Source organism: Podarcis muralis, chromosome 1 (genome assembly GCF_964188315.1).
Source record: "Podarcis muralis chromosome 1, rPodMur119.hap1.1, whole genome shotgun sequence".
Lineage (NCBI taxonomy): Eukaryota > Metazoa > Chordata > Lepidosauria > Squamata > Lacertidae > Podarcis > Podarcis muralis.
Window position 1 is genome coordinate 92,594,633 of NC_135655.1, and position 21,646 is coordinate 92,616,278.

Genomic DNA, 21,646 nt, shown 5'->3' on the forward strand with positions numbered 1-21,646 from the left:
TATAAGTTGTGTGTGTTTGTTTTTCAATTTGATCCTTTTTACATGGTTTTGTATGTACTGTGGCATTTTATGCAGTGTGACTTGCTGTTTTTAAATTGACTATAGTTTAGTAATTATTTATTGTAATTGTTAGTGAATTTCTGTTTATTATTTGCTGGTATTTAATTTTATTGTTTTCTATTACATTCTAATGGATTACCGAATATTACTTTATTTGATATACTTTGTTTATTTTAAATTTATGCTTTCATTATGACTTTTTTGTTATAAGATGTGCGATCTTTGTTGCATATTTTCTTCAGCTTGTAAACCGCTTTGTGATGGTATACAAATTAAAGGTGAAATGAAACAAAGTTATCTCCTTTCCAAAAAGTCCAGGAAACTTTCAGAAGCAGCACTCCAGTATGTCCATGTAGTATTCACTTACGTACTGTTGCTAAAGGAGATACCTGCTTGATGGTCAGAAGAAGCCATTTCCAGCACAACAGAAGAGAGGCAACAGAGGCCAACAGCAGGTGAACAGGCCTGACAAATTTCATTAACCATATCCAGTAATCAGTTTATGAGTTGAAGTGCATTACACTAATGTTTATTTTTCAATTAAACTGAAGGATCAAATCCAAGCAACTAGGGGAATAAAACATCTATCCCTTAAAAGTGGACTGGGAAATAAACCAGTAAACAACATGAACATGAGTAGAAGTAATATTTCATGCTTTAAACAAAAAACAGGCTTCTATTCGATGTCTATAGTTGTTAGGTCTCAGACAGAGCAATGCAGATATTTGCCTTGTCAGACCACTGGTCCACTTAACTCAGTATTGCCAACAGTGCAGTGCTGAGAAAGAGTCCTGCATGAAGTCCCAAATATCTGTTCTAGTCAGTGTAGACTCTACACTAACTGGCAACAGATTTCCAGAACTTCACACAGGTGTTTCCTACTCAAAGGGAAGCCACCAATTGAATCTAGAACCTTTTGTAAGCAAAGCATGCACTCCATTATTGAGTTAAAGCCCCACAATTCTTACATAATCTGATGCATTTATCATGAATTAGAATTAAGGTGGAAAAGTTTGTTTTTTTAATCCTGCAGACAGAATTAAGGTACCTTGGTTAAAAATGCATTAAAAATCTTCTCCTGACAAAGTATGGGATGTGAAGCTACCCGCAAAAGGAAGTTTTCCAAGCCGATTCTTCTTCTTTCCACAAAATCTGGATCCATGTTATCTGCTGCTAGCTTATGCCAAACAAACTCTGCCTGTGAAACAAGGGGATGTGTTAAGAGCATGATTGTGTATACTTCACACTAAGATAATGTTTTCCATTTCTACAAATTATGTGAATTAAGTATATAAGCAGCTGTGTTTGCTTTACATAATTTATTCTGGGGCAAAGGCACAGAAACCTTATGCTCTGGTGACTGAAAATGCTGCTACAGTTCAGTTCCTCAGTCTTGAAATTTCACTAGGCACTGCCCATACTTGTGTAAACATATCTTCACAACCTTCTGAGGTCACCAGCTTTTTGGGGATCCTGGGTATATCTGGAATGTTGAGTGTGTGCTTTGAGAACCACATCTTCTGGCTGCTTCTCTCCCTACTAACCCAGGTCTCTCTTACATTCATATATATATGCCCCAGAAAGAGAGAAAGCACACATACAACACTTGTTTCCCCCCGTGTGGATTGGGTAAAAGCTGGAGTACTAGTAGTACTGCGTGATCTTACATGGAGTCCACCCAAAAACCACCAAATTAAGGTTTATGTTGGTAGACAGCAAAATAAAAATAGGTGTCAGTAATAAAACAATAATGATGCAAGGCATAAGTGATCATTATTATCATTATTTTACATTGGATGACAACAAAACCACCATCAAATCACAGAATACATCTATAGCCATATATCTGATCTATGAGTTGATGGTGATTTTGAGAGAATTCCTAGTAAAACTGAGGATCTGTGCTGTGGATCTGCATTTTTGCACCACAGCAGCACTGAAAAGCACTGGATCCATGATTTTTTTTACAGCTTGGTCAATGGAAACAGAAATCATGTGTGATATAATGGTGGTCTGATGAGAAACTTGTAAAAAATAAAAATACAAGAGGATCAGTTTTACTAGATCCAATGTATGTACATTTGTGTGTGACCCCCTTTGATTCCTGTGGCACCCCTGGTTGCTACCCCTGGTTTCTCCATTTTTCTCACCTGTTTCCCATACTGCTCCCCTTTCCCTCCTAACTCCCACAGATTACCAAGCTTTGTGTTCAATTCCTGATCTAAGCATTAAAAATCACATAAAGCTGAAAAAGGAAGTGGGAAATAGTGTTGCTCTTCCAACTTCTTCATTTAGCCATATGTACTTTTAGAATAAAACACAGTACCCATCCACACCACAGGGCAAAAGGGGGCAGTAAGCATGTCTATATATGGTGGTGGGGAGGCACAGAGGCCTTGCCAGGGAAAATCTACAAGGGTATCATTGTTCCCATGGACTCCACACTGGCAACCCCAAAAGACTGCTTTAAAAAACCCCAGCATAGTACAATACTGGATGAATGCTAGTGTGGATATTGCGTCAAGAAAGATGGAAAAACAGAATGAGATGAAGTTGCAACATTTTCTTACCCTTTTTTCTGGCAAAGGTGGTACAATAACATGTGGGTAGTTAACTAGCAAATAATTCCTCAACAATTCAAATTCACTGTATCGCCTCCAAAGAGAATCTGGGGGAGAACATTGCCCTTCAGCCTGCGACTCCACAGCCCTGAAAAACATCAGATCATAATTTTGAAGAGAGAATGCTAAGATCAGTACAAGATGTTAGTCTTCAAGCTATACACAATTTGCTAAGAAATGTTATTTTGTGGGTTTTGCAATGGCCTTTATAGAGATACTATATGGGTTTCTGAACTGTGGGAAAACAAATAATGCCAAAGATTCCAACTCTGACGTTTCACTGGTATTGCTATATGAACCTTTTAAAAATGCAATGGTCATTCTTACCTTACTAAGTGCTTCTGGCCATTTTTGTATATCCAGTGTATTTACTTCATTTAAAATGTTTCTATATTTTAGTGCTAGATTGAGTTGTGAAACAGTGTACGTATACATAAAGCAAGAAGTACCATAAGCTGGTACAGAAACAACTATAATGATATGCACCATGTTAAATATTTACCTAAAATGTTACTGAGGTTCCATGCCTATGAGATAACATACATATATCAGGATATGTACACCCTTGGCTACTATTGGGAAGCTGACATCAAGCCAGCAGGGAAAGCAAAGGAATATGGAAAATGCAAATTTTGGCTTTGCTAGCATGACCAGCCAAAAATGGTAAGCACTTGAGTTAAATATATAAAATGGATGGCACCCAATGCAGTGAAAGTATGCTCAGACACAATGGGAATTCTGCCTCCCTTTCCTCCCTACTGCTGTCCTGTAACAGACTCTCCTGTCATTGCAGTAAATACAATGAAGAGACAGTGGGAACCTATATCTGTGGTCTTGCTTGGTAATTTTATTTATATTTTAACAAAAGCATAGGTTCAGAAAGAGAGATTATAATGGAAGGCTGAAATTCTGCACTACAATGGAGACAAGGTAGGGAAAATTGCAGGTATTTTTATTCTTGAAGAATATTTTTCCATCTGGCTGCATTAAGTGGCCATAAAATATCACTAATGTGAGAATACTTCTCCCCAGGAGCTTTACTCCACAAAAGGAAGTTAAACCCACAAAAGGTACTCATTATGCTGAATGCCTTCATCATCATTTGATTCTTGCAGCCACATTATAAACTTCATTTCTAAACACAAGTTCTGCAATCCCTGCCTCAATTAAGATGATAATCACTTGCTGACATTTGGTCTAACTTTTCAATTTATTATTGGTTTTGAAACATTACGATGCTTGTCAAGTGTTCTGACAAGAAAACCATATGCTTTCCCACTTAATAAAGCAGGAACAATGGTCCTTGCCATGAGCTGAAGCAAGATGCCTGGGGGAAAAGTTAAGGAAAAAGTTATACCTCTGAATTTCCACCATTTAATGGTGTAAGTGATTAAGATACTGAATTACTCTAAACCCGCATTTATTTACCTTAGTGAGAAATGCCAAACTGAACCAATGGGCGTTGAAGATCTGTCAATTCTCATTGCTATATAAAACTAACTATCTGAAAATGGGCCGTTAAACAGAAAGAACCTATAAATCAGGAAAACGCAAGGACATTATTTCCCAATTTAAAAAAAAACACCTTTTGACTGGATGACTTACATGGTTAGGCCTGGTTCACACACTTTTAATACAAGTTTACAAATGAATTATTCCATGTTTAGAAGGGGACATAGGCATATTACCATTATTCCATGAGAATAAAAGTTACGTTTTGCCGAATACTTAGCCAAATGATTGTATTTGTGTGCTTTTCTCCAAAGAAGAATATATTTAAGGGATCCAGTAGTCCAACAGCTATTTAAAATCCTTCTAGACCAGCATCCTGGTAAATATTATAGGTGCCCAAAATTATTTGAATATGAAATACAGAAAAGGGTATTTGACTGCTAAAGCAGACAGATAAGCAATGAATAAAGGATAATGCAGCGGGTCCTTCCCACCTTAGGATCAGTGTTTTTTACCTACTCATAAATCTCTTTTCTCTTCCTTGCTCCACTGAAGTTGTGAAAAGGCTGGCATATCAAAGGAAAAGATAAGAGCTGTCCAATTCTCTACTTGAATTAGGAAGAACTTAAGTACTTAGTAAGATATTTGAAAGGCAGTCCAATATAATAAACTCCATACTTTAACATAAGAAGAAGAATTTTACATTGACAAATAGGTTGCACACAACTGTAATCTAGAGGTGTCCAGCAAAAGGAAAAAAGAGTGCTTTTGTAAACTTTGTTTTAAAAAAAGCCAAACCCAATACTCCTCATTTCTAACACACAAGCAATTCAATACACTATAACCATTTCTGCCACACTGTTTATGCTTGCCCCATTGCTCTATATACAAAGCCATGCACACACCAAAAGTGATGTATAAATAACGAACAGCAGCAGTATGGGAAAACAAGATGTATATTATACCCTGTAGAACAATTACAACTTGTTTCATTTCCTTAATGTTCAACAGTCAAGAGACTATCCTAGAACCCTTTGGCATGGGGAGGGTCTACTGGGAAGCCCATTTGAGACTACTGGATGTAAGTTCTCAATTTTTACTGCCAACCATGTCTCTTTCAGTCCTTATTACTATTAAGCAAGTCTTCAAACCTCCTCTTCCCCTAGGATAGTTTTTATTTCACAGATTTATCTGAAGATGATTTAATAAAGTTACCAGCAAGACCAGGGAATCAGCGAAACAGCTACAATTGTCCCTCTGGGAACTGCACATCTGTACTAAGCAATGACTTAGATTAGCATTATGTGTGAACTGCATCATTGTCAGCGTTCAAGTTAGCAATTCTCATATACAGATAGATCCTTTTAACTAGTCCTGTTCTGACCCAATGTGCAGATCACTTGTAATAAAAACAGCTTGTTAATATTTTTTGGATTGTTAAAAAAACAAGTCCACAGAACTTGAATTCTCATTTAGATTTTGTTATTTTAATTGATTTTAATTTAATTTTTATTTTGGTGTTTTAAATCGCAACAAATCTAGCCTCTCTAACTGCACAGAGCTAGCAAAGGACACATGTTACTTAAGAAATTCTTAACATGTTTAAATTCAAATAACTTGGAACCTTAACAGATCAATCCTGTCTACTCCGCAGCAAGTCCTGCTGAGTTCAATAAAGCCTACTTCCAGGTAAGTGGATACAGGATAGCAGTCTAAGTGATTACTCATGAAACACTGGGAACTCAGCAACTGCAGATAGGAAGCATGATGACCACATTTACTATTAGGGAAAGGCTGGAGAATCTTTTTCCTGCTGCGGCTACATTCCCTCAGTAATTATGGGCCAGGAGTCTTACACCAGCAGTGGGCAGGGCAGAAGCCAGTGACAACTGGTACTAGAGCAAAAGTAGCCATGGCTGCTCCTTTTCTCTCTCTTTGTGCCCACCTCTCCCCCCTCCCTCTCCCCTGTCACCCTCTAGCCTGCCCCCAGTCACCCTCCTTGCAACACATAAGAAATTAGTGCAAGGGATACTTGAAATTAAGCTGAGGGTCAAAAATTGCCTGTCCCTGTATTAGACAAATAAGGGATCTTATTTTAAAACTGAAATATCCACAAGTTACTGATTTAACCCATTCTCATTCAAAGCAGAACTTATCCACGCTACATTTTTCTGAGTATATCAACTTTAGTAAATTTAACCTAGCTTCGGAGGTTTATTTTTTAGTGATGGGGATACAATGGGCTGATCACCATATATTGATTTTATAGTATCATCCACCACTGAACTTCAAGAAACAAACAAACAAGAAAGGATTCTCTTGTTTCCAGCAGTCAGAATTAGCCACTGCTCTCGATCTCCAGTTCAAAATAATCTTAGATAAGCAAAGCTGATACAAAATTCCTTTATAATAAAGGTTTAAGCAATTCACCAATATTGCTAATTAATAAGATACAAAAAAAATAATGTTTGAGATGCTGTAGAAAGGGGAAAACCCTACCATCTGTGCCACAGAGTAGCTAAAAGGTCAACAGGGTAGCAAGGCATTTTTTTCAGCAGATGAACAGGACTATTTTGCAGTTAGGATTGAAAACAGTAATCTAGAACGCTCATTTTATTGAACAGAGAAAAATAGTACCTGTTTATTATTTGCAAAAAAAATAAAGCTGTGTTAGAGTGCAACCGTAAGCTTGAACAGCTTAGTTAATAATGTACAAAGGGCCACAAGAGTCAACCAACATTTATATGCAAATGCTTCCAGAATGATGCTTCCAGCTAGCTATGTTGAGCTTATATATGGCTACTGATACTAGCATTTTGAATTCTTGCCAGTAGAGTAACTAAACAAGAAAAGACACAAAGATTAAATCTATACAATCTATTTCAGAATACTAAAGAATTCTGTGGAATACATAAAACCCTCAGCTCACAGATTCATCTACAAGTAGGCTAATATGAATTGTCCTTCAAGTACATGTTTTCATACTCATCCAAAAGCAGCCATAGAATACTGCAATGTAACTGGCCCTTAAACTACTGGAGAAGAGTCAATCAGATACCTAACCTTGGTTGAATGTTCTTTTACCCACCTTGTTTCCACGAGGTAAGCAGTGTAAGTTTCCTGCATGTTCATGGCATTCCGTCCAGTCCGTTTCTCTGCTTCTGCAACACTAATTTCTATTTTCTTCAATAAGCAATCTTCCATCATCTTTTTACGGAGAGCGAGAGAGAGAGAGGATATTAGTAAGCATTGCACAAGACAAAAACAACTATCAACTCCTTTTGAATTCTGATTCTTCAAAAGGGCAGAGCACAATTTAGTTTCGCACTCTTCATTGGTGCCAACAATATATGTAAGCTCACCCCAAGTACCTATTGTTATGAATTGGGGGGGGGAGGGGGGGAGGTAGGCTGTATGCCGGAGCCGCCTTCTACTTTCTGGATCCAGCACAGATTCAATTTCTGGAATAGCCAGGCTAACTTCCTGGTGAAAGAATGGCTGTGTAAGTATGTGTCATTAAAGTAACGAAGTTACTTTGTGGTAATCAGAGACGCAAGACCCTCTTGGGGTGTTAATGCTGTGAGCCCCTCCATAGTAGGCCCAGGTTGCATATATGTGTAAATAAACCATATATCATAAAGACACTAGAGTCTCCACTGTACCTCATTCTGAAGGAATCAAGAACCCTGGGTAAGTGCGTAGAACCTGTGGAATTTCATACCACTCAAGAGATTGGGGTAGCGTGCAACAGATTGTTAGACTCTAACCCTAACATTATAGTCGTATTCTTCTGCTTTAACTATATCAGAAAAACTGCCATAGTACCCTATTTGTCTTTTAACTACACCAACAATGAGCACCGGTAGATGTATACTGTACGCTGAAGCTTATGGCACAGCAGAAGCTTTCTCATATTGTACCACATGCTATTCTTATGTGGAAGAAAATAAAGAATTAAAAACAGGGGACTTTCCAGCACTCTTTGTGTTTCTGCTTGCTTGGACCATCATACTGTTAATACACTTCTTACATACAATCTTCCCAGTGAAGAGCTGCTTCAGATATTACGTATTAAAAAGGAAAGCTCCACATGTACATGTGGAGAGAAATCATGACTGGCCATGCCTCCTCACCATATATGCACCATTTATGTGCAGTAATACATATGTATGTAGTACTTCAAACATGACAGCAAGTACACATACTGTATGCTCAGTGATAGGTGAAGTAGCCATAATCCTACTTTTTCACCTTAGTCTGTTAGCTTCCCAATCTTTACCCCCTCCTCAAATGCTGGTGCTCATGTGCATGTTCACAATCACTTAGTTCAAATGTTGCTACCATTTCATACCCACAAGCCAGCTGGTATAAGATGTCCCTCTCTTTCATATAGCATATTTCAGTCCCAATTTTTGTCACTAAATAGCCAAGCCAGATAGCAAAATAAGTTAAACTAGACAGAACTAGATCAAATGGACCAAAAATACAGAAGGGCAGCCCTGTATAGGGAAGTTTTTAATGTTTGATGTTATGCTTTTATACTTGTTGGAAGCAACAAAACCGATGGGCAGGGTACTACTACTACTATATTTCAGTTGATCATTAGAATGGGTTATGGGGTGTTAGCAGAATGATAGTACCTATGGAGGAGGGGGGGAAATGTGCTCCTTCTTGGGTAGTTAATCCCCACCCTACACTCAGTTATCATCTGTGGCTCTGGGTCAGCATGCGATAAGCACCAAACACAGGGAAACAGCTTCAAGTGGCTGGTTAAACTAGGTAAAGATAGCTGAGAGGTCTCAACCTCTCAGTGAGTTAGGGACTTCCTTGCATGTGTAGACAGGGTCTGGCAGATTGAGTGGATGGGACAAATAGTGGGTCCAAAGGTCAATAAGGTAGTTTCTGCACAAGTGAGGGTCAAATGGGGCTCGTCACCCTGGGAAAGTTGAAACCAACAAAGCTTACTTTAGAGTACACATCCCATAAGTGGTGCTGTGCATTACCACAAGTAATAAAGCACCATAAGTGGTGCTTTAAATTAAGCCTCTGCTTGAATACACACACTAGAGTAATAAGTTTCAACCTATTTTGATCCAGGGTCTACCTTTAACCAAGGTATGAATCTGGGAACCCACTTACAGTTTGAAAGCAAATATTTGTACGGCAGTAGTGCAGCTCTTGCAACCCACCTCAGAACATGCCATGACCCTGAAGTGGGTCACCAGGTAAAGACCAATGCAACAGAGCGCCTTAGGTAGACCACCAGCTCCAGTTAGTATTATTTATTCAATTATTTATTCAATCCACATTATTGTGTATTGTGTATCCAAATATCACAACACAAAAACACGAAAGGAGGCACAAAATACATAACAAAGCAGAAATGAACCAGGAACATGGAGATGGTGGTGCCATGCAGAGTGCTCTGCACACTGCAGTGGTACCTCTGGTTACGTACTTAATTCGTTCTGGAGGTCTGTTCTCAACCTGAAACTGTTCTTAACCTGAAGCACCACTTTAGCTAATGGGGCCTCCTGCTGCCGCTGCGCCACCGGAGCACAATTTCCGTTCTCATCCTGAAGCAAAGTTCTTAATCCGAGGTACTATTTCTGGGTTAGCGGAGTCTGTAACCTGAAGCGTCTGTAACCCGAGGTACCACTGTACTGCCAAGTCTTTACCATCCTTATTGTCAACCTCTGAATTCCTAGGAGGGTTAAGAGGAGGACGGCAGTTCTGAGGGCGCTGAGGGAATTTCGTTGACAATGACGGATGCAGTAGAATCTTTATTTGCATCAGCCACTAGCCATAGCAATAAAATAAAATGTACTGAAGATAAGAGGTAAAAAAACTTTCGGGGTTTACATTAACAATCAAATAATAGATCTTATTCAAACTGCCCCCGCAATTTGATTTCGTTAACCATGACAGAGGAGAGGGGTTTCAGCTGGAGAGCCTTTCCTCACCTGTGCACGCTCAGCTGCACCTGCCAGAACTCCCAGCGGAGAGAAACTCTTTAAGAGCCCACAGGTTCCCCCTCCCCCTCCCTGCTTCTCAACGGAAAACGCCCGCGGGACCCCCTCCCTCCCTCCCACCCACCCACATCATGCAACTAACCCTCCCGAGCCTCCACCCCAGACCCTCAGCTCAAACCCAGCCTCCCTCTGCCCCCCACCCACCCCCTTTCCCGCCCTCTCAGGCCCTCCACCAACACCCCCGCCTCTTCTGCCGCCCTTCCCCTTCTCAGCCGCCTCCGCCGGGGAAGCGGGACTAGGGCGAGGGCCGCGGCCTAACTGCCCTCCTGGTCCCCGGGAGCGGAGCAGCTCCCCTCACCGCGTAAGTGGCCGGGGAGGCGGCCGCCGCCGCCTCGTCGTCTTCCTCCTCCTCAGGCCCGGGGCCTCCGGGAGACTCGGGCTCCTCGCCTTCCTGGCTGCTGGTGCTGCTGGTGCTGCCGCCTCCGCCGCCGCTGCTGCTCCCGCCGCCAGGGCTCTCGGCACCGGGATGCTCCATGGAGGACACAAGGGGGGAAAGCGAAGCGGAGACTCCACCGCGCAGGCGCGGAAGGCTCCCTGCCTGAGGTAACTACGCGGAAGGCGGAAGGAGGGAGTGGGCGGGGCGTGGGCGGGGAAAGGGGGCGTGTCTTTCCCATAGGTGGTACAGTAGTCTCTCTCTCTCTCTCTCTCTCTCTCTCTCTCTCCCCGCCCCCCTAAGCCCAAGCCCTTTCACGCAGCTCTACTGAAAACGTGAAGTGGAACGCGCTCCTTGAGAAGGAGTAGTACCGGCTAGTATGCTCTCTCTCCCCTGCCCCAGCCCTTCCTTGGAGGTTTTTAAGCAAAGATCTGTCATGTTGAGATCCCTCGCACCGCAGGGGGTTGGGCTAGATGACTCTGGGGGTCCCTCCCAGCTCTACTCTTCTGTGATCGTATGGTCCTCGGCACCACTAAGGCGAGATTTGCACAGCTTGATCACCCGGGTGCTGTGCATGTTTCGGTGGGACTTTGCTAGCATCAGTGGTCACTGACTTGAAGCCTGTATGTGTTGCTGCGTGCATGTTGTTGCTCAGAAGTTGCGTCTTGGCAAATCCCAATGGGGCTCGCAAGCAGCCCGACTCATTGGCTACAGTGAGAGATACTCTCCTTGGGTAACTTCCGCCCCGCCGCCGCCTCCCGCCGTGCAGGGTTTTTTTGCATGTCTAACAGAAGCTCCGGAAGTTGGTGGGGCTTACTATCTAGTAAACGTGTGTAGGCTTTATGTAATACGATATACTGTACACTGGGATTAATGGGAGAATCAATAAAGAGAGGGTGTGTACCTTTGCATGTGCAGTCTTAATTCTTGCAGCCCCCCATGGTCTGATTCCACTTCCTCTCCAGTCCAGTTATTTATCTTAATTAAGCTTTATCAGTGGCAGATTTCTAAAGCTGTCGCAAAATATAATCAACCCAACCCTATATGATATCTGGGGTATAGACAAGGCAGTGCTATGGGGGGGGGGGAATATGTGTGTATGCAAATACGTGGGGAGGAGAACCAAACTGGGTCTTTGACCCGGGTGACATAAAACCTAGTTTTGCCCCTGGACAAAGCAACAGTTGTAATAAGCATCTACCAGTATTTCCATGCACACGTGAGTTTTAATTAAACACAATACATTTAAAACACACGACTTCTGCCAAAGAATCCTGGGAACTGTACTTTGTTAAGAATGCTGGGAATTGTATCTAAGTGAAGAGTAAATTACAGTTCCCAAGTTTCTTTGGCAGAAGTCATGTGCTTTAAAAACCAGCAGCACTTACAGATTGGCCGAACTCCACCACAATTGCTCCCTCCAAACCTCTTTGCTTGAACTCCAACTCTCCACAGGCCTCAAAGGCTGGTGCAAAGGCTTGATGCCTTTCCTGCACTCTTTGGGAGGCCATTTTTGCCCCTTTCAGTGCCACTTCTGGGTTCTGACAATGCATAGTCACACATGACTTGAATGCGCATAAATGGGGAGTTGCCGGTACACTGTTTAATGCAGACTACTTTTGAGTCTTATTTAAGCCAAGCAATCAACACTTTAAGCCTCTCCCAGGCCATGTTAACAAGACAGGATGGAACTAGGCAATTTGCCTGGCTGTGCTGAATGTTATTCAGCTCAGAGATAACCCCATCAAAAGAGAAGAGAGCTAGCAAGACAGCATGGCTCTGTGTATGCTTTTATGCGGGTAAGGAAGTCAAAAGGTCTCTTTGAGACTCGTCCAGATTTGCTTTTGTTGTCATGAGAGAAGATACACTCCCAAGTTTCCCATTATCTTCATCTTTAGAACCCAGCCATAACAATAATGCTTGATGAGGCATATATGGGATTCGCACAAGTATTTCAGCATCACTGGGGTAGGTTCAGAAAATTCCAATATGCATATCCTTTAAAATGGAAGTGTAACTGATGCAAGAGACATATCTTACTGTATATCTAGAGTCAACACCCCAAAGACCACTTCATAACGGGAAACAGATTTTGGGCGACTGTGCAATCATGCATAAAATGGACTATTGGTTTATAAAACAAATCTTAAATCAGTCATACTCAAAGGGCACATCGGCAGTTCACATTCTTAAAAGGAGTGTTTGTTCCAATAAAATGTTCGTTGTAAAAACTTGGGAAATTCTATCTGACTAGGAATGAATGGGCAAAAGTAACAATTAAAATAACCTTGGAAGAAATTTGTACAAACAATGGAGACAACAGAATAGAAACCAGATACACTGAAAGCACTCAAAGGGTCTTTAAAATCATCTTTGAGTTTATTTTAACTGGAGTTGTGAAGGGAGGATAGGTTAGAGAGGTCAAATGCATGCAAGTTTAGTACAGTATGACTGTTTTGCTTGCAATAGCTAAAAGCTAATTTTACAGATGAAGAAATGCATTCAGAGACAACCATTGATAAAATAGGTTTAAGGGTACAGTGGCCCATTAGAAGAAACCAATATGTCTTGGTTGCTGGGACATCAGAAGAGGATTTTGATCCTTGTAAATTTTTGTAGTTTGATCAGTTGAACAGGGGAAAAAGTTTCATGGAAATCTGAACTATAGGTACAGCAGAACTATCACAGCCACATTCACCTGTGTTCAAAGCATACAAAGCAAGTCTGATACACACTGATAAGCAGCAAGCACATGTTTGTGCAAACAAGATTTTAAGGCTTCTGTATGTAAGTAAACTCATTTCCTTAGGGAATATTGCCTTTTCTCTTCTTTGGGCTTAACACTAGGATAACAAAGGGAGCCACCATGAATAAAATATTGGGGGGGGGGGGCAGGTAAGCCCTGTCTTGGATCAATCACAAACCATTTGAATGGCAATGCCCATCAACTTTGAGGGCATGGCCCCCTCAAATATTTTATTGGGGAGCTGAAGGGACCTTGGCCCCTAGGAGTTGGCACCTATGGATTGCTAAAATTTGCCAGTTCCACATGGACAATACACAGCTGTTACACTGTATTCAGCTTAGTGGGCTGTCTTCTGATCATTAGGTTACAAGTTCTGGAGGCCTTCCTTAATCATGACGTTTCTGATGAAGCAAGTAATAAAAGTAGGGTTGCCATACATCCGGAATTTCCCAGAATAGCCGGCATTAGACACAATTTTTATGTCTGGATTTTCACTTTTTGAAATATGGCAACCCTAAAAAAGAGGCAATAAGATGGAAAAGGGAATGGACTTGTAAGGCAAGACACAAAACACATTCCCTGTAATGAAATGTATGCCATGAGAGTGCAGTCGAGAAGTTGAGTTACACTTTTGTGTTCACCATTTTCATTTTTCACTTGCCCTCTCCTGGCATGTTAAATGTTTGTTTGCCAGAGCTTCCATGATTGTTGGCTGTGTAATTGATCTTACCTCCCTCTACTGGTCTATTGTTTCCAAGTTATTTTTCCTGCTTGCTGGCAAGGATACACTTAGATGTGGATCGTCTTTGTTGTAGAACAACATAGAAAACTGCTTTGCACTGAGTCAGACCTTTGGTGCATCTAGCTTAGGACTGCCTAAGGTGACTGGCAGGAGTTCTTCATGGTCTTAGACCAGAGGTTTTTACAGCCATGGCTGAAGATGGCAGGGATTGAAGAGGGAATCTTTTGCACGCAAGGGGTGTGCTCGACTTTAGACCTCCTCCAAGTAAACTGTGAAAGTATGCTAACTGCATTTTTGGTCAGACTCTCCTATCCCAGCCTGAGTTCAGGGGGGAACCTGTTGTTCCTGTCTGAAGCAGAAGCAGCTGTGCACAGCACTGATTGGCGGGGAACTGGTGAGGTCACTAACATACACATACATCTCCAAAGGAGATTTTCAACATTTAAACAATTGATGCTGCTAATGCTGCTTTTTTGTTGTTGTTTCTTTGGAGAGAGGGTGAATATATATTTAATTAATTAAATATATATCCAATACTGTGAAAAAATAAGAAGGCAATCTGCTTGAGGCACTGGTAAAATGGGTTATTCATTCACCATTTGATCTGCTGCCCAGTATGTCTGTTGAATGGGATATGAAGGCACCCTGCTTTGTATGCACGTACACACACTGACATGATCTTTGAAGAGGTCTTTGTAGCCAAAGGTCTTAAATTCCAGTAGGCTGTGGGCTAGGGTGCATTTTAATTTTTGTATTTACTATTATAAAAAAGGCAAATGCATTTGCTTGTGATGTAAAGGATGTATAAGATGAAAAATCCTAGTGGACAGTAATTAAAAGTAAATAATCATTGGTGGCCTTTTTAGCCACAAAAACATTTGCAAAAGGTGCCAAAGCCTGAAGGAAATGATGATTTAAAAGGGGGGGGGACCCTCATATATTGCTCTAGCAGCTTCAGAGATGCCTCCGCATGTAAGCAGAATGGCTGTAAAGAGACCACAAAGACTGCAGGAGGCCTGGGGAAAGCGAATATTAAGCCAAGCAGAAGCAGAGCCCATAAAACAGAGTATCTGGAAAGTTTTCAGGGGAAAAAGAGGGGATGGCAATATAATAATAATAATAATAATAATAATAATAATAATAATAATAATACCCCATCCATCTGACTCTGTTTCCCCAGCCACTCTGGGTGGCTCACAGCATATACTGTATCAGAACACACTAAAACATCAAAAGTTAAAAACTTCCCGAAACAGGTCTGCCTTCAGGTGTCTTCTAAAAGTCAGATAGCTGTTTATTTTCTTGACATCTGAAGGTTAGGGTGTTCCACAGGTAGGGCACCTCTACTGAGAAGGCCCTCTGCCTGGTTCCCTGTAACCTCGCTTCTCACAGTGAGGGAACCAGCAGAAAATCCTCAGAGGAGGACCTCCGTGTCTGGGCTGAATATATACTGAAGCCAGAAGAAAAAATGCTAGTTTCTTTCAGCTCATAAACACCAGATATCCACAAAGATAACATGAATGGTTATGATATTCTTGCAGAGAAACTGGTCAGGGATATATGCCAGTAGAATTTAAGTGTCTGACTGCCACTTAAATATTCTGGCCACTGAAATATTAATGTATTAATTGATCTGCCTCCTTTTCCTCTATGGTATTATGTATTTTCTATTATTCTTTACTGTTACTTGCTCTCGGCCACCTGACCCCATCATCAGTCTAGCTGTTGTATACCAGCAGGAGCTTCTGATGTGAACTGATGGTACCATGCTGAAAATATATTTAAAAAATCACTGCAGCCAGGTTATCCAGATCTAGGAATGGTCGTATCTGGCAAACCAGAGAAGAGGTACTCCTAACTGCTGAGGTATGCAGATGTGAAGTGACAACTTATAGTATTGAAGAACACCCCCAGACTATGCGCCCGCTACCTCATCCAGAACAGGTTGTCTCCCTAAACGCCAGGCATGGAACAACCACTTGCCCACAGCATCTCCACCTTATGGGGGATATAGCCTTAGTTTATCGGTCCTCATAGAGCCAGTTACTGCTTGCAGACACCACTTGCAAAGCCCAATTCAGATGGAACCAGGGGGTAGAACTGGTTGTCGTCAGCATATTGATGACAAGCGTACTCCGCATCTCTGAATACCCCTCGTCAGCAGTTTCTCAATGGCCAAGGAGCTGAGCTGAAGTCCCCTGAGTTCTACGTCTGGTAGGAGTAGCCCTGCAGGAACCACTACAGTACAGTGCCTCCCTCTCCCAGCCCAAGGAGCTGCCATAGGGAGAAATGGAAAAGGAAAGCCAACGGAGCATGTCCCCCCCCCCCCTCCATCTCTTCCCTAATTAACAGTCATCAACCAGAGTGAGCAAAGGCTGCTTCAGTACAGTGGTACCTCAGGTTACAGATGCTTCAGGTTACAGACGCTTCAGGTTACAGACTCCGCTAACCCAGAAATAGTACCTCGGGTTAAGAACTTTACCTCAGGACAAGAACAGAAATTGAGTGGTGGCAGCGGGAGGCCCCATTAGCTAAAGTGGTCCCTCAGGTTAAGAGCAGTTTCAGGTTAAGAACGGACCTCCAGAACGAATTAAGTTCTTCACCTGAGATACAACTGTACTGTGTTTCAGACCTGAAGCCAGACTGAAAAGTTAAAATAGGGTGTGCTTTTGTATCCTTTTAAGATCTTTTGACTAGTTTTAAATAAAAGCTTTCAAAAAACCAACAACAACCCCCAATGATGATAACGGCAACATGCTTATAGCAATGAATGTACAGATGTTTTCCTAAATGTCGGATTTTGGTATTTGATGAAGTTTAACATCAAATTCCAGTACTTTCTAAAGGAAAGTGATAACATAGGGAAATAGTCACTGCTGGATTCTTTCATTCTCTTTCCAAGAAAAGGATTTGTACATCTAATCTTAGTAGACCTGTTAAAATTAGAGGCAGGAATGAGGTGCTCTTCAAACAGCGTTGGACCATACAGAGCCGTTTTTTCCTGAAGCAGCTTAGCATTGTCATTATTATATCAAGCCCTGCTCTCCGCGCCAACTTTTCCCTCCCCATCCTCCCCCTCCCATATTTGTGTGTGTTCAGAGAGTCAAGCTTAGCCTGCTCATAAACTTCAGTTCCTGGGCGGACCCCACACACGCACAGCTGGATTTGAAACAGCTGGAACTGCCTCCCCTTCAATTTTAGACAGGAGCCCCACAAGCTCTGGATGGGCTGGCGGAGGATGAACCGATCAACGCTGTGAAGCAGGGATTCAGTTGCTGGCAAGATCCAGAAAATGAGTTACTGGAGGAGCCTCACTCTGAGTCTGCTACTGCTGCTGTTGCTCCGTGAGTAAAGAAAAAAAGGGCTCCTGCTTCAGCTGTGCAAAGCAAGAGGCTGTTTATGTTCCTTCTCTCAGCTCCCTTCTCCTTTGCTGATGACTGGAAGGATAAGAAATGTCTGATAATTTGGTATAAGCGCTAGCTGCAAGGCAGGCTTGGAAATCCAATCTCTGCCTCTTTCTATCAGTAGATGTTTGTCCCCTATAGTCAGCCTTCTTGTAGCTGCAACTGTTACGGTACTTGCTGTAACCAAACGTGGGTTAATGTTAGATGAAGAAACTAATGTGTGTGTGGTTTTGGTGGGGAGGGAATTGCATTGGTTGTTTTTACATTGTATTGCAGCATTTTAAAATCAGCGGAAATACAGTACTTGGTTGAATAGTTTGAGATGGTCAGGGTTTTGAGATGGTTGTAACATAGCTTGTGTCACTCTCACATTGACCCGTTCGCACAAATTTAAGTGCAGTACTAACTAAACCAATTAAACCAATGTGGAGGGAAATGAGGATTTCTGCCATTGCATCTAGCTGCTTGGCAAGGCAGCCCAACTATCGCATAAGCAAATAATTATTTGTGGCAAGCACTGTGTTTCTGTTTCTGTTAACGGTCTGTTAATACTGAAGATACAACTTCCATGCATGGATTTGATAGTATGCCCCACCAGGCTGCAAAGGCTCTTGTTTAAATCATAGATGCACACATATAGATGCTATATATACACAAGTCAGAAGAAGTATATACACTTCTCATATATATATATATATATATATATATATATATATATATATATACACACACACACACACACATATGTGGCGCAAACAGCATGGCTTTATATGGGATTTGTTTATTGCACTGATACACAAAATTTATAAAAAAATGCATTCTGTGTCGTTCTATGAAACCATAAGGGTGCCTTTTGATGGATGATTACTTGGCTGTCAGTTATGGCAATTCAGTGCACCCAACGTCTGGAGGGTAAGGCTATCAGTGGCTACTAGGCATGATGGCTGTGTTCTGCCTCTGAGGAAGTATGCCTCAGTATGCTAGTTTCTGGGAATCATAAAGGGGGGAATCATAAAGCAGGGAGAATTCTTTCGCTCTCAGATCTTGTTTGCAGGCTTCTCATAGGCATTTGGGTCTTATATCTGATCCTGCAGAGCTCTACGTAGGCTTGTGTGCAAGTCACACAGACAGAACCCTGCCTGTTCCATGTGCTGCAGTTTCCCACAAGCACAAATAACAGGGCAAGGGTTATCTGGGGTGGGGGGCACTGTTTAAGTAACCTATTTTGGCAGCATTGTCATGTTTCTTCCTGCACAACCCTGAGCTCTTCTTCATGGTTCTGTTTCTCCCCCTTCCACGGGACAGGACGATAAGAACAGGGGCAGGCTCCTAGAATTATATACCCATGAAGGTGTCTCATGCAAAATCAGAGCATCAATGCCTCTGGTCAAATAGTGCCCACTGCAGCCTTCGACAGCCTGGTGGCCTTCCAGGTGTTTGGAGCAGGTAGGAGTTGGAGTCCAAAACATCTGGAGAGCACCAAGTTGGCAAAGACTGGCCTGCTTCACTTGACAATGGCTCTGCAAGTTCTCAAGTAGAGGTCTTTCCTAGATTTATTTGTTTAGTAAAATGTATGTATACCACTTGACTGTCAAACCCGCCACCCCAAGCGGGTGGTATCATAAGGGCATGACTTTGGGGCAGAAGTCTAGAATGAGCTGGAAGGCTGGATGACTTTGAATAAGTGAAATAACTCATATTATCATCTAAAGAAAAGGACCCCATAAGGTTATTACATCAGAAATCTTCGGTTACCTAACTGCACCACTTCATAACTTGAGAAGCCAGGAACAGAATTTTCTGCATGCAAAGCCTATGCTTTTTAACTGAGTTATGGCTCTTCCCCGTTTTTTTCTTGGGGGGGGGGCAGGCAAGCTCCTGCTTGCCACCCCCACCCCACTTCCAAACAGCATGCTAAAGAATGAGGACTGGAAGCAACAAGAGTTTCCTTTACTCCCGATTCCTTTAAGGGAGTGCCTGGATCAAAACTCCCTCTGTTGCCAGTTTGGTGCTAAAGCAGAAATGCAGAAAGCGGAATGCAAAGCGAAGTAACATATAATAGGAAGGAATACCATGTTTCATGTTCCTTTGCAAAACCCTCCCCCAACCTTTTAATTTTTCTTGTGTATAGTATGTAGTAACAGTGTTCCATCGGTGAAGATCTTGTGTAGTTAGTGAGGATCAGAGATTGTGAATCAGGACCTCTGAGTTAAGATACTGGGCACCAAACAGCCAAAATGAAGCACTTTGCTTTCTATGGAAGGGCCTATTCAACATCCTGATCCAATGGATGCCTACTCTGAAGTAAATTCCACTGCGTTCAGTGGGTGGGTTATATGAAAGACACCCTCTCTGCAAATATTTCATACCTCGTATCAATGCCCTGAGAAAATAATTCTTAATCATTTCAACAGCACTTCCCGAAGTATTTTATAACCATTGTCTTATTCCTACCCACAACAGCCCGTCAGATAGGGCACTGTGGTTTTCATTTCATTTCTAAGATGGAGAACCGATTTGCCCAAGGCAACTGGGGAATGTTTCGTGGGGCTAAGAATGCATGACATTGAGGTCTCAGTCCAGAATGCAAGCTATGGTACAATGCAAGTACAGATATGCCTCAAGTGCCTTGAATTTAGGCAGACTCCTTCGTGACAGAAAGAAAGACTGTGTATCTAGCCAGCAAGTAATAAGTTTGGCTTTCTTCAAACTGGACATATGGAACAGGCAATCACACATGTTAGACCAACAAAGCCTTCAGAACTTTTAATTTCTGTATTTAATTTGCAAATAGGCATCTTTCCAAGGTTGCTGGAAAATTCTGTAGGATATTCTCACCAGATGTGCAGGGAGATAGTTTGGGGGGGTTGCTTGCCATCCTCCATCACACATTCTGTTGTTGTTGTTGTTGTTTCTCTAGGGATACAGTCCTCAAAAAGAGTGATCTAGGCCTTCCTATAGAAATGCAAGGGTTACTTGAAGTTGGGGGAGATGAAAGGTGTCTCCCCAGGGGGAGGAGTTTGAGCTGTGATTTGGCAAAGCAAAGGCAAGGAAGAAGTGTCAGTTTATTTCGCAGCAGGGACTAGGATGTTATCTCTTGGGAAGCTTTTTGCAGGCCAAATAAGTGGTTCTTTTTTCTCGGAAAGAAACCCACGAAATAAGCCAAACGGAGGAAGGAGGTAACATTAAGCATCGCTTTCTTATGACCAATGAGAAGGTAGCAAAATAGCGAATAACCTTCATCAGGCTGACTGTTAAGTAAAGCATAGGGGAGTGAGAGCAAAAGAGTTTGGATTTGATATCCCGCCTTTCACTCCCTTTAAGGAGTCTCAAAGCAGCTAACATTCTCCTTTCCCTTCCTCCCCCACAACAAACACTCTGTGAGGTGAGTGGGGCTGAGAGACTTCAAAGAAGTGTGACTAGCCCAAGGTCACCCAGCAGCTGCATGTGGAGGAGCGGGGACGCGAACCCGGTTCCCCAGATTACGAGGCTACCGCTCTTAACCACTACACCACACTGGCTCTCGCTGGCTTCATATTGAAGCCATAATGTCTGCATTAGTGAAAAGTTAATTTTTCTTCAATAGTCTTAGAAGAAGCAAGGCTGCGGGAGTTATGAAGTGTGACTGTACTCCAGAATTTATCACTGGCTTTGAGAATGGTAGGCATACTGAATTGAGTGTGGTGTCGTGGTTAGTGTTGGACTAGGACCTGGGAGGTAAAAGTTCAAGTCCCCACTTGGCCATGAAGCTCACTGGGTGACCCTGGGCCACTCGCTGCCCTTCAGAGGGTGGATGTGGGAGAGAACCTTGGACATGACCTTGAGCTCCTTGGAGAAAAGGGTGGCATGTAAACATAAGAAGAGCCCTGCTGGATCTGGTCAAAGGCCCATCTAGTCCAGCGTCCTGTTCTCATGGTGGTCAACCAGATGCCCATGGGAAACCTGCAAGCAGAAGCTGAGGGCCACAGGGCTCTCCCCCAGCCCCTTGTGATTCCCGGCAAGTGGTACACAGAGGCAGAATGTCTCTTGACAGTGGAGGTAGAACATAGCTAGTAGCCATTGCTACATTATCCTCCATGAATTTGTCTAATCCTCATGTAAAGCCGTCTGGAGTTGGTGGCCATCATTGTGGCCATCTTGTGGGAATGAATGGTATAGTTTAACTATGTGCTATATGAATAAGTACTTAATTCTCTATCTTTCCTTTTCTGGCCTA

General features: G+C 42.2%; 2 protein-coding genes across 6 annotated transcripts in view; one reads left to right on the forward strand and one right to left on the reverse strand.

Annotated features, from left to right (window-relative positions):
* The window catches only part of SNX4 (sorting nexin 4), a 29,001-nt gene extending 18,361 nt beyond the window's left edge, over positions 1 to 10,640 (reverse strand). The window contains exons 1-4 of the mRNA XM_028743912.2: positions 10,464 to 10,640; positions 7,222 to 7,340; positions 2,631 to 2,769; positions 1,109 to 1,258 (exon numbers count right to left, since the gene is read on the reverse strand). Of these exons, the coding sequence (XP_028599745.2) occupies positions 1,109 to 1,258; positions 2,631 to 2,769; positions 7,222 to 7,340; positions 10,464 to 10,640 (585 nt within the window). The remainder of the gene's footprint in view (positions 1 to 1,108; positions 1,259 to 2,630; positions 2,770 to 7,221; positions 7,341 to 10,463) is intronic.
* The window catches only part of LOC114604090 (TGF-beta receptor type-2-like), a 38,891-nt gene continuing 27,863 nt past the window's right edge, over positions 10,619 to 21,646 (forward strand). For 2 of the 5 annotated variants that reach the window (XM_077935092.1, XM_077935084.1), the window contains exon 1: positions 10,619 to 10,708. Coding sequence is in view for 1 of the 5 variants with exons in the window: in XM_028743896.2 (XP_028599729.2) it covers positions 17,319 to 17,370 (52 nt within the window). In the remaining 4 variants the exon portion in view is untranslated. Of the gene's footprint in view, positions 10,709 to 17,124; positions 17,371 to 21,646 lie in introns of those variants that run through there. The other 3 variants (XM_028743896.2, XM_077935085.1, XM_077935102.1) reach the window with 2 other exon arrangements.